The following is a 13,168-nucleotide window of genomic DNA, read 5'->3' as shown; positions in this document are numbered from 1 at the left end:
TGTTTTTTAGGCTATGATGCATCCTATTGGTTGAAATATGCTAAGTGGAGGCTCTTTTGAATTACTGTTAGTTTGAAATGCCTTTTAAGATATTTATATAGAATCAAAACTTATGAAAATGAAAGTTCTTGTACATATCACTGTATTGCTCAGTAATTTTTTATGTAATAGGTTTTTCCTTCTGTTTTTTTAGTCTAACTGCAAGCAAAATGAGTCCCATGATCCCAGATTGTGGAGTGCTGACTACTCCTCGCCGATCTCCTCCTGTCAAGTTAAGCTTGAGTGAAAAACTTGCTTCACCAAAGTTAGCATCATTACCATATAAATCTCCATATTTATCAGATGCAGCCAATGTTACACTTGGTACAGGTATGTAAGCATAATCCCTTGATATTTTAATAATTTTTATGAAGTTCTGATAAAATTTGTTTGCGCAAAATTGTTCTAAATTATGGGACAGCCATTACTTTGATGAAATGAACTTTTTCATATTTTGTTTGTGAATAATCCCAGCACAAGCTGGAATTAGTAACAGGCTTGGTAACGGGGATGAATTGGTGGAAGATAAGCGTGTTGGGTGCTTCTCACACGCTTCGGTAACTTATTTTTTCTTCTTTAATTCAAGATATGTTGATATTTTTTGCAGTCATATTTCTTTATTTGCTTGAGAATTTTTTTGGTTGTTGATATAACATTATTATTATTGTGTTTGGTAGTTGATCATATGTCAAAAACTCTAGAGTAACAATATTTGTTATTTGTTCCTATGCAGATTCAAACCCTCGTTAGTTTTTGGATTAGGCCTAGCTCTAATGCAGCATTTGTTATGATCAGATTGAAGAATTATTGCGAGTCTGGCAACATTGTATGGTTACATTAAGGACCCACCAGCGCTTTGGTGAGGTAATGCTAGCGTACGCTCCCATCCTACACTTGATTGCGACGACTAACAGTTGTCTTTTATTGACCTTCCTGCACTGCTTTTTGTGATACTTCTCCTTACTCTGAGAATGAGTGTTGAACCTCAAGTGTCTATGCAAACTTGCAACAGTCTTGAAGGTCACCTTTGTGGCACTTTCATGAGCCGAGTGGAAATTGATCCCCATCTCTTGTGTGCTACTTTGTAGTGGTTAGAGGACTGTGGCCAGATGTAGCATGCAGACTATCAGTTCAGGATGCCAGCCCTACTCCAGCTTCACATTACGTTAAGTGGATTGGCCCCAGAAACAAAAACAAAGGTAATATGAACACTGGTGATCCCCCCCCCCCCCGTTTTTCTGGGGAAGGTGACCCAACAAGCAATTGTGATCTTCAGATATTATTATTTTTTCAATATTAATCTTACCCGATGATCATGTAGCTGCAACTCTGTTGCCCGACAGAAAAAACCTACGGTCGGGATACGCCAGCGATCGCTATACAGGTGGGGGTGTACAACAACAGCGCCATCTGTCGAGTAGGTACTCAGGTACTTCTTGTCAACAAGAACCAATTTTTCCTCTGTCGTGCCACCGGCAGGACCTACTTGATGTTTCTGGAGTTGATTTCGCGCTTTTTGGTGATGTGTTCTCTCTAGATATTGGCTTTCGCTGTACGGGAGTTGTTATCATTACCTTGTCGAGCTTTTTTGATTAGTTTTGGATTAATTGTTGATGACTTTGATAGATTTTGGATTCCCCCCTTGGCTAGTTCGGGATGTCTGACCATGCTCGGGTCCCCAAGTACGGGCAGTGTAGCGCTGGGGACTGTTCTGGGCGTCTTCCGAAGGCCTCTATAGATCCTCACACCGTTTGTTCCAATTGTAGGGGTAAATCCTGTCAATTGGAAGATCGATGTGAGGAATGCGCTGGGCTTTCGGAATTCAATTTTGATGAATTCCTTAAGAATGCACGTGGGCTGGAGAGGGATGGGATCGGGAGGAGTTCGTCTCGCTCTTTTGATTTTTCCTCTCCCCATGCCCCTCAACCTATTCCTTCCCCTGTAGTGGTGACTCCCGACCCTTCTACTGGCTCTCGGCCCTCGATGGCGGACATGATGCGGGCCATTTGGGCTCTTGGTGACAGAGTGGAGTCATTAGCTAATGACCGCAATCAACTCTTGGCCGATGTCAAAGAGTTGAAAGAGAAAAGTGCAGTGGGAAGTGTAGTGAGTGCAAGTGCGGTGAAAAGTGTCAGTGTCAGTGTTACGCATGAGGGTGCATCTGTTCGTGCCAGTCGTCCTCCCAGTCCGGGACCTCTTGCAAGCTCCCAAGCCCAGGGGAGAAGCAATGTCGAAGGACCAAAGGGTTCGACAGGCCTTGATCAGCGTACAGATGTACCCTCAGTGGTTGCGGATGTATCTTGCAGAGATCGTCCCATCCACAAACAGACGAGTGAGCCCATTCATTCCTCATCTGTGGAAGAAGTTTCTCGGCAGAAACACTGGACCAAGGTCTCGCGACCTCTCAAGCGCAAGGTCCCTTCCGAGCGAGTCCAACGGCCCAGGTGTAGCCACTGGGTCAGTTCGGACTCGCCGCAGTCTTCCGAAGACTGCACACCTCCCAAGAGAGGTAGAGTGGTTCCGCAGCAGGCAATCACTCCGTCTGTTGCCGCACCAACCACTGTAGACCCTAAGTGGTCTATGCTGCAGTCTATGCAGACTCAGCTTGCTTCCTTCATGCAGGAGTATCGTGCTGAGAAGGTTGACACTGCACCTGTTAACCTACAACCTGCCACGGTTGTGCGCTCAGCAGACACTGCGGCTGCCTGCTCCCACACTCCGGCTGTGAGAGCTCCACCACCGATGCGCAGTCGACCCTGCCAGACGCATGTTGACGTTAGCCGACGTGCGGCACCCTCCGTTGACATGCGTGAGCTACTGCATCAGCAGTGGGAAGGTGCTGTCAAGCTGCCGTGTTTTGACGCAATGCGGCAGTCTCCGCAACCCACGGCAGTCCCCACCACGCACCATCACTCCGCTTTTGTTGTTGCCAGCTCTCAGACTGACCAGCAGCGGCATGATGTTGGATCCAGTGCAGCTACGCATGCACCCGTGCTGCCGGATTCAGCCGTTCAGCTTTCTTCTCCTCCTTTGCCGCTTCCTCCTCAGCATTCGGATGAAGGAGTCTCTGATGACGACGAAGCTGCGCATTTGGACGATCAACACTCCGACGTAGAGAAACCCAAGACTACGCCTCCCTCCTTAGACTTTAGGAAAGTCCTTGCCCTGTTTAGGGAGTTGTATCCGGACCAGTTTGTGTCTGCAACCCCGCGCTCACCTCCCTCTGAGTTCGCTTTAGGCATGCAGTCAGCAGCTCCTGCCTTTACGAAGCTCGTACTCGCGCGCTCATCCAAGAGAGCTTTAAGGGTACTGGGAGAGTGGTTGCAGTCCAAGAAGCAACTTGGGAAGACATCCTTCATCTTTCCACCGACCAAGCTTGCTTCCAAATCTAGCGTCTGGTATGCCACGGGAGAAGATCCCGGCTTGGGAGTTCCTGCCTCTGCCCAGGGCGACTTCTCAAGTCTGGTAGACTCTCCCCGCAGGCTGGCTATGAGACGCTCTAAGATTTGCTGGACCTTTTCGGACATGGACCATCTTTTGAAGGGAGTTTTTCGTGCTTTTGAGATCTTCAACTTCCTGGACTGGTGTTTGGGAGCGTTAAGCAGAAAGACCTCCCCTTCGGATAAGGACTCTGCCATGCTCATCATGTCATGCATGGACAAAGCCATTCGGGATGGGTCTGGCGAGCTTGCGGCTTCGTACGTGTCTGGAGTTCTTAAGAAGCGAGATCACCTTTGCTCCTTCTTGTCTGCGCGGATCACACCATGTCAGAAGTCGGAGTTGATGTTTGCTCCGCTTTCCAAGTGTCTCTTTCCGGAAGAGCTGATCAAGGGGATTGCCGCCTCGTTGATCCAGAAGGATACCCATGACCTGGTGGCGTCATCCGCACGTAAAGTCACAGCTTTACCTTCCGTGCCTAGACCTAGGATGGACACACCAGCGTCTAGGTTCATTACGCCCTTTCGTGGCAGAACCTCCAGCAGAGGAGGTACCCGTGCCGACAGTCAACGTAGCAAAAAGAAGAAGGGTTCCAAGTCCTCAAAAGGCAGAGTCTGACTGCCAACCTCTCCAGACAGCAGTGGGAGCCAGGCTCAAGAACTACTGGCAGGCCTGGGAGAACAGGGGTGCAGACGCACAGTCTGTGAAGTTGCTTAGAGAGGGGTACAGGATTCCATTCTTGCGCAAGCCCCCTCTAGCAACTACTCCCATCGACCTCTCTCCCAGGTACAGAGAGGAGGACAAGAGGCTAGCTTTACAGCAAGAGGTGTCTCTCTTGCTACAAAAGGGAGCGGTAGTCATAGTCCGGGACCATCAATCCCCGGGCTTCTACAACCGTCTCTTCTTAGTAGCGAAGAAGACAGGAGGGTGTAGACCGGTGCTGGACGTCAGTGCTCTCAATGCTTTTGTCACCAAGCAGACGTTCACCATGGAGACGACGAAGTCGGTGCTAGCATCGGTCAGGAAGGAAGACTGGATGGTCTCGTTGGACCTAAAGGACGCGTACTTTCACGTCCCCGTCCATCCAGACTCCCAACCTTTCCTAAGGTTCGTCTTTGGAAAGGTCGTTTACCAGTTCCAAGCCCTGTGCTTTGGCCTAAGCATGGCACCTCTAGTGTTTTCCAAACTGATGAGGAATATTGCCAAATTCCTGCATTTGGCAGACATCAGAGCCTCCCTCTATTTGGACGACTGGCTTTTAAGAGCTCCGTCAAGTCGTCGCTGTCTGGAGAATCTCAAATGGACTATGGATCTGACCAAGGAATTGGGTCTCCTGGTCAATATAGAAAAGTCCCAACTCATCCCAAACTATAGTCTATCTAGGTATGGAGATTCAGAGTCGAGCTTTTCGGGCTTTTCCGTCGGCCCCCAGAATCAGTCAAGCCCAAGAATGCATCCAGAGCATGCTGAAAAGGAACCGATGTTCAGTCAGACAGTGGATGAGTCTAACAGGGACGCTTTCATCGCTGGCCCAGTTCATCGCGTTAGGGAGACTCCACCTCCGACCCCTTCAGTATCATCTAACTGCTCACTGGAGAAAGGACATGACGCTAGAAGCGGTCTCAGTTCCTATATCCGAAGAGATGAAGTCTGCACTGACTTGGTGGAAGAACAGCATTCTTCTCAAGGAAGGTCTACCACTGGCTGTTCAGACCCCCGACCACCTTCTCTTCTCGGACGCATCGGACACGGGCTGGGGTGCGACACTGGACGGACGGGAATGCTCGGGCACGTGGAATCCGGATCAAAGAGCACTTCACATCAACTGCAAGGAGCTACTGGCAGTTCATCTGGCCTTGAGAAGCTTCAAGTCCCTCCTTCTAGGCAAGGTGGTGGAGGTGAACTCCGACAACACTACAGCCTTGGCGTACATCTCCAAGCAAGGAGGGACTCATTCGAGGAAGTTGTTCGAGATCGCAAGGGACCTCCTCACCTGGTCAAGAGATCGAAAAATATCGCTTGTAACGAGGTTCATTCAAGGCGACATGAATGTCATGGCAGACCGCCTCAGCCGGAAGGGTCAGGTCATCCCCACAGAGTGGACCCTTCACAAGAATGTTTGCAGCAGTCTATGGGCCCTGTGGGGTCAGCCCACCATAGATCTGTTCGCTACCTCGATGACCAAGAGGCTCCCAAATTATTGCTCACCGATTCCGGACCCAGCAGCAGTTCACGTAGATGCCTTTCTTCTGGATTGGTCCCATCTAGACCTGTATGCGTTCCCCCCGTTCAAGATTGTCAACAAGGTACTGCAGAAGTTCGCCTCTCACGAAGGGACACGGTTGACGTTGGTTGCTCCCCTCTGGCCCGCGAGAGAATGGTTCACCGAGGTACTGCAATGGCTAGTAGACGTTCCCAGGACTCTTCCTCTAAGAGTGGACCTTCTGCGTCAGCCGCACGTAAAGAAGGTACACCCAAGCCTCCACGCTCTTCGTCTGACTGCCTTCAGACTATCGAAAGACTCTCAAGAGCCAGAGGCTTTTCGAAGGAGGCAGCCAGAGCGATTGCCAGAGCAAGGAGGACATCCACTCTCAAGGTCTACCAGTCAAAATGGGAAGTCTTCCGAAGCTGGTGCAAGGCGAATTCAGTTTCCTCAACCAGTACCTCTGTAACGCAGATAGCTGACTTCCTTTTACACCTAAGGAATGTAAGATCCCTATCAGCTCCTACGATCAAAGGTTACAGAAGCATGTTGGCAGCAGTCTTCCGCCACAGAGGCTTAGATCTTTCCACCAACAAAGATCTACAGGACCTCCTTAAGTCTTTTGAGACCTCAAAGGAGCGTCGGTTAGCCACACCAGGTTGGAACTTAGACGTGGTTTTAAGGTTCCTGATGTCAGCAAGGTTCGAACCGCTTCAATCAGCCTCTTTTAAAGATCTCACTTTGAAGACTCTTTTCCTCGTTTGCTTAGCAACAGCTAAAAGAGTCAGTGAGATACACGCCTTCAGCAGGAACATAGGTTTTACATCTGAAACGGCTACATGTTCCTTACAGCTTGGTTTTTTAGCTAAAAACGAGCTCCCTTCTCGTCCTTGGCCCAAATCGTTCGAGATTCCAAGCCTGTCCAATTTGGTTGGAAACGAACAAGAGAGAGTACTATGCCCAGTAAGAGCTCTTAAGTACTATTTAAGACGTACAAAGCCATTACGAGGACAATCAGAAGCTTTATGGTGTTCTATTAAGAAACCTTCTTTACCGATGTCGAAGAACGCAGTTTCTTATTACATCAGGCTTTTGATTAGAGAAGCCCATTCTCATCTGAATGAGGAAGACCATGCTTTGCTGAAGGTAAGGACACATGAAGTTAGAGCTGTCGCTACTTCAGTGGCCTTCAAACAGAACCGTTCTCTGCAGAGTGTAATGGATGCAACCTATTGGAGAAGCAAGTCAGTGTTCGCATCATTTTACCTTAAAGATGTCCAGTCTCTTTACGAGAACTGCTACACTCTGGGACCATTCGTAGCAGCGAGTGCAGTAGTAGGTGAGGGCTCAACCACTACATTCCCATAATCCCATAACCTTTTTTAATCTTTCTCTTGAAATGCTTTTTATTGTTGTTTTTGGGTTGTACGGAAGGCTAAGAAGCCTTTCGCATCCTGGTTGATTTGGCGGGTGGTCAAATTCTTTCTTGAGAAGCGCCTAGATTAGAGGTTGTGATGAGGTCCTTTAGTATGGGTTGCAGCCCTTCATACTTCAGCACCTAGGAGTCGCTCAGCATCCTAAGAGGATCGCGAGGCTCAGTAAGGAAGACGTACTTAAAAAGGCAGAGTAATGGTTCAAGTCGACTTCCTTACCAGGTACTTATTTATTTTATGTTTGTTATTTTGAATAACTGCTAAAATGAAATACGGGATACTTAGCTTCTAATGTTAACATGTATGCTGGTCTCCACCCACCCCCCTGGGTGTGAATCAGCTACATGATCATCGGGTAAGATTAATATTGAAAAATGTTATTTTCCTTAGTAAAATAAATTTTTGAATATACTTACCCGATGATCATGAATTTAAGGACCCTCCCTTCCTCCCCATAGAGACCCAGTGGACCGAGGAGAAAATTGGTTCTTGTTGACAAGAAGTACCTGAGTACCTACTCGACAGATGGCGCTGTTGTTGTACACCCCCACCTGTATAGCGATCGCTGGCGTATCCCGACCGTAGGTTTTTTCTGTCGGGCAACAGAGTTGCAGCTACATGATCATCGGGTAAGTATATTCAAAAATTTATTTTACTAAGGAAAATAACATATTATTATTATTATTATTATTTTTACTTGCTAGGCTGCAACCTTAGTTGGAAAAGCACGATATAATCCCAATGGCTCTTGAAGGGAAAATAGCCCAGTGAGGAAACTAAATTAGAAAATAAATAAACTACAAGAAAGGTAAAGATCAATTAAAATGAAATATTTTGATAAGAGTAACAATATTGAAATAAATCTGTCTGCAAGTATTGATTTATAAATTAATTTTAATAGTTGTCAGGATACATAGCCAATACTGCATTACTTAGGAAAAGGTTAAAGAAAATAATGAACTGAAAAGATATTTATTCTATTAGATGGAGAAACTAAAGTACTTTTATTAGAAAAAAATGAAAAATATAAATACTACATACAAAGGCATATTTTTATCACCAAAGATCTGTGCAAGTGAGCTGTTAGGATATAACAGAGAGGCAGGAGGAATGCAACTAAACCTTTTTAAACAGACAATGCTCGTATATACAAATACTGCACTTATACACAAGTACTTGTTGGCAAGAACATCACAAAAATTCAGACCAGCTAAGGCATGAAGAAGGCAAGATTATAAAAGTTCTGTTATCAGTGCAGTGAGATATATAAAAAAAAAAGAAGGAAATACAATTACAGTGTACAAGCATGTGTGAAACGTGCAGTACATGATTCCCCCCGCTAAAAAAGACATCCATGTGAAATAGGGTGCCCTGATCTTGAGAGGTGCTTTTTAGGCTGATCATCTTTCAGGAGATCCACAGGTTTAAGGCGATCAATGGAGACCCAGTTGTCTTTGCAATAAATGGTAATTAAGAAAGCCTTCATTGTGTGGCAGATCACAAGGAAAGGGCCCATGTAAGGGGGCATTAGCTGTGGCTTGCTAGTGTTGTTGTGCAGGAAAACTTGCAATGGCTTGTGTAAATCTCTTTGTGTGTTGCTTAGATGGGGCAGTGTAAGTGTGGTGGCATGGAGTAAATTTTCCCACAACGTGATGTTGGTGTTGGAGATTGATGGAGGAGGTTGGTGATGGATGAAAATTCAGTAGGGATGACCAGTGGTTCGCTATACACCATTTCAGCTGCCGACATCCAGGGCATCTTTAGGAGTGGTCCTTAGTCCAAGCAGGACCCAGGGAAGCTGAGTAAACCCGTTGGAATCATTGCATCAGGACATCAAAGCTGCTTTGAGGGTGCGATAAAACGTTCAAACATTCTGTTAGCTGTAGGGTGGTAGGCAGTTGTCTGATGTAGAGTGATGCCCAGGAGTTTCGCTAATGATATCCATAGTATAGAGGTGAAAGTGGTAGCCCTGTCAGAATGATATGCTCAGGGATACCACACGTGACCGCCTTCGTATTTGGTACCATGATGAGCCTTCTCATAAATCTAATAGAACAACACCTGACCCAGCCCCTGCATACCCACGAGCATGAAGCACACTTGATCAGACCTTCTAGAGCATCACTTGAGCCAGCGCCTACGCGTTCCACCGATGCACCTTTGCCTAGATTTGCTAGATCAGGCCTTGCACGCATCTCCTCCTGCTCACGACCTCCCAATAGCTTGTAATGAGGTAGCTTCTAGCCAGTCAACGCATCATACCCCAGCAGAGCGTGAGCATCAGGTTCTACACAGCCCAGCAAGAGATCCTCCAGCAAACCATTCTCGACCAGTTCCGTTCCCAGCCGCCAGCAAGGACGCAGTGAACGAGCAGGAGTACGTCACAACTCTTCCAGCACGTTCTCCAACTTGCTTTTTCAAGTCAGAGCGAGAGGCAATGCTGGTTCTGATACGGCCAGTTAAGCGACCTCTCCCCCCAATTTTTCAGGTGCCGAAACTGCGGACTCCCAGGAGGTAGTCTCCACCAGTAAGAAGTCTTTCCTAATTCCATCTTTCGGGAAGGAAGTTCCATGGTGCGACGCCTTGGTGAAGGCAGTGAGTCGGGACGTTTAGGGAGCTGCTCCTACTACTAAACAGCCTGCAGTGGCCAGCACACCCAAGATTCCACTGGAGATGTCAGTCTCTTCAAGGTCTTCCTCTCCTCTGTCTGACCCCAAACAGAAACCTATGTTGCCGAACCCTTCTAGGGATCTCCCTCCTTGGATGATCATCTTCCCGATTAAGAAGATGCGGGTATCCATGCGAACCGTAGGGCTAATCCAGCAGGACTTTTCACAAGTTCAGTTAACTCCGGTCCTGACCACTAAGAGGTAGAGGAGACAGAAGAATCCTGCGTCTCCTCTTGGAGACACGCTGAACCGCCATACAAGCTGGGGTTCGTGACCTCCTATGGAGTTCTTTTTAACATCTACCTACCATCTCTCTCCCAGTGAGTTTGTTCCTCCTCAGTAGCGCACCACAACCAAGAGTGCGAACTAGTCCTTTGCTGCTCCTTCCCCTAGAGAAGATCAAGGTTCCAGTGTCCGCAAGGAGAACTCGAGGCCTTCACTGCCTGAGGAGTTCTTTCCTCTCTGAAGGTAAAGTAAGGACTCTGAGAAGGTTCCCAAAAATAACGTGGCTAGATCTTCCCGGCAGGCCCAGGAGAAGACTCGCGGGACCTCTTTGGCAAAAGCAGGAACATCAGCTAGAGACGTGCCCTCATACTCTTAACGTGATGCCGTCTACGACCCATGCCGTGCTCCTATAGGTAAAAGCTGGTGGGTGAATGATGAATAGGATTCTGAGATTGAGGACTACTTTCCTATGGCCACCAGTCCTAGGTATAGCGGAGAAGAACAAGAGTCCGACTACGCATTCTAGCAGGTCCTGGCCTGCATGAAGGTCATTAATGGCCTAGATGATCTGGCTATTGCCTCTTGAAAGGTAAGGACATCGTCCTCAACCACATCTGTGATACCCTGCTACCTCCCAAGGCCAGCTTTGCTTTGCTTTTGTCCAGGGCAGTGGTTGGGTAACAGGGGTAAATTACTCCAAAAGGGGTAATTTAGACATTTTTGGGGTGTAATGGGATAATGATTTTGAAAATTGGAGAAAAGTATTCATGGAGGAGCCCAGTCTTCAGAATTAAGGCAATAGAAGAATACTGATTGATATTAGATGCTGGTACAGTATGGTCCCGAATTATGCGTGTTCGAAGTATGCGATTCCCCATTTATACGGTCGGTAGTTTAAAAAAAAAAAAGTTTCTGCAAAGCTGTTCAAAGTCTGTAAGTCGAGCACTACAAAATATATCAAATCTATTGTCTTTTTAGGTATATTGGTACCCCTAAATACAGTGCTTGATAATAAATGTTACCAAACGATATTTTTCTTACATTTTATTAACGTAATTTCATAATAAATAGCCTATTTAAGGAAAAAATTCCATATCAACAATGAAATCAACTTTTAACTATGTGAACCCAGCTGACAAATGTAAACAGAATTGTGGTTACATTATTGGCAATCTTTATCTTTCTCTAACCTTTCGATAATTTCAATGGTATTGTTAATGAAGGTATATTCAAGCATTATTTTTATTTAGTATAGAATATATAAAAGCTTTAGTTTTCCCTGTGAGTATTCAAGGTTTTCACACGTAGGCTGGGTTCGTTTATCGGCAGTGAATAGCGTAAATTTCGGTAACATGTTGGCAATATTTTGTCATCTAAACAGTATAGATTTGCTTTACAATGATTTGTTTTGTATAGTACAAGGTGTAATTATAAAATCATCTCTCCGAGAGAGAGAGAGAGAGAGAGAGAGAGAGAGAGAGAGAGAGAGAGAGAGAGAGAGAGAGAGAGACTCAAATCTCTCTCTCTCTCTCTCTCTCTCTCTCTCTATATATATATATGTATATATATATATATATATGTGTAAGAAATAAAATCTTGTTCACATATTACAACCTGAGTTTAAGAATGAAATTAACATAACTATTATTAGTTGCGGTGATCATTTCATCGCTTCAAGTGGTACAAGAAACAAAAAGATGGCATTCGATTACAACAGCTGATTTTCTCTCTCTCTCTCTCTCTCTCTCTCTCTCTCTCTCTCTCTCTCTCTCTCTCCGGTGTTATACAATACTTACATATACTGTACTGTGGATAAAGAACCCTAAATAGATTTTATTAAAAAGCGTCTTAAATATAAAACAAAAAAATTATACCGAGTATTAATCCATTTCAATCGTAGCTTAAAATATGACATCCGATTTCGTCAGCAAACCACTATTTTTAGGAAACTTCACTTTATTCTAGAAAATTGCTACTATTTAAATGGTTAATTGTGCTTTAAGAAAACCCTGTACTTTTGTTTTAAATTTCGGAAATGTTTTATAAGTCTAGTATTGCTGACTTATTTTTGTTTAACTTTTGTCTATGATCAGATCAGCTGATGTCTAGCTCTCGCTCTCAAGAATATGAGCGTACGAATACAATAACAAATCATTGTTTATACCATTTCTTAACCTATTCAAACCATCTATACAGTTAATATTACATAAGCACCAATGTCTTATAACCTATCATATTTATTGTTTAGTACATTTAAAACCATCATTCTCTCTCTCTCTCTCTCTCTCTCTCTCTCTCTCTCTCTCTCTCTCTCTCTCTCTCTCTCTCTCTCTCTCTCTCTCTCTCTCTCATACCTTTCGCTACCCCCTCATTTCTTACCTCTCTCTATCTCTCTAACAAATGAAATCTTTGTTGTTTCACAAAGTTCAGTTTTATTAAAAATCAAGCATGATTCAATTTTCCTTACTTCTCCAATCTCGCACCATCTCTATCATTTCGAACGTTCTAGCGGTAACCTAACTGTTCGATGAATTTAAAAACCGTCTTAGGACTTTCTTCTTCTTTTACCTTTTTCCAAATGGTTCCATAATTGAGGTAGGTACAAGTTGACTTATAACTGCAGCTAAGAAAAGTATTTTGGATATGGAAAGGACAATTATCTTTCGTAACAGTTTAGAATTATCGTAAATTACCGTACTGTTAATAGTGGCTCTTTGCTATTGTTGATTAAACGTATGAAAAAAAGTTTTCCCGATTTGTTACGAATTTAGGAATTTATATGGATACGGTAAGTAAAATATTTGTAATAACATAATGTTTACTAAATGCTTTTAATATATATAGTTATCACTTTAATCATGTGTGTTTAATGCGTTCGTTTGTTTATTATGATTGAAGATGGAGCGTACAGTAAACAAATGGAAGGTTTCCGTTTCAGGCGGCGTCATAAAGGAAAACTTTTTTTTTTTCATATACAGTAGAACCTCGGTTTACGAATTTAATTCGTTCCTAATGCGAACTCGTAAACAGAAAAATTCGTATCGCGAAACGAATTTCCCCATAAGAATGTTATAAAATCAAAATAATTAGTTCAACCCATCTACAAAAACCAATTTTCACAAATTTTTCCTTACACATACAGTACTCTACTGTACTCTACA

The 13,168-nt window shown here is 44.6% G+C and overlaps 1 protein-coding gene across 3 annotated transcripts in view; it reads left to right on the top strand.

Moving 5' to 3' along the window:
• The window catches only part of eco (Establishment of cohesion), a 183,960-nt gene that overhangs the window by 18,032 nt on the left and 152,760 nt on the right, over nucleotides 1–13,168 (top strand). For all 3 annotated transcript variants that reach the window (XM_068389803.1, XM_068389805.1, XM_068389804.1), the window contains exon 2: nucleotides 194–369. In XM_068389803.1, coding sequence (XP_068245904.1) covers nucleotides 210–369 — 160 coding nt within the window. In that variant the 5' untranslated portion in view covers nucleotides 194–209. The remainder of the gene's footprint in view (nucleotides 1–193; nucleotides 370–13,168) is intronic.

The sequence above is a fragment of the Palaemon carinicauda genome, chromosome 16, assembly GCF_036898095.1.
Source record: "Palaemon carinicauda isolate YSFRI2023 chromosome 16, ASM3689809v2, whole genome shotgun sequence".
In the NCBI taxonomy this organism is placed as follows: Eukaryota; Metazoa; Arthropoda; class Malacostraca; order Decapoda; family Palaemonidae; genus Palaemon; species Palaemon carinicauda.
This window is presented reverse-complemented; position numbering and strand designations above follow the sequence as displayed.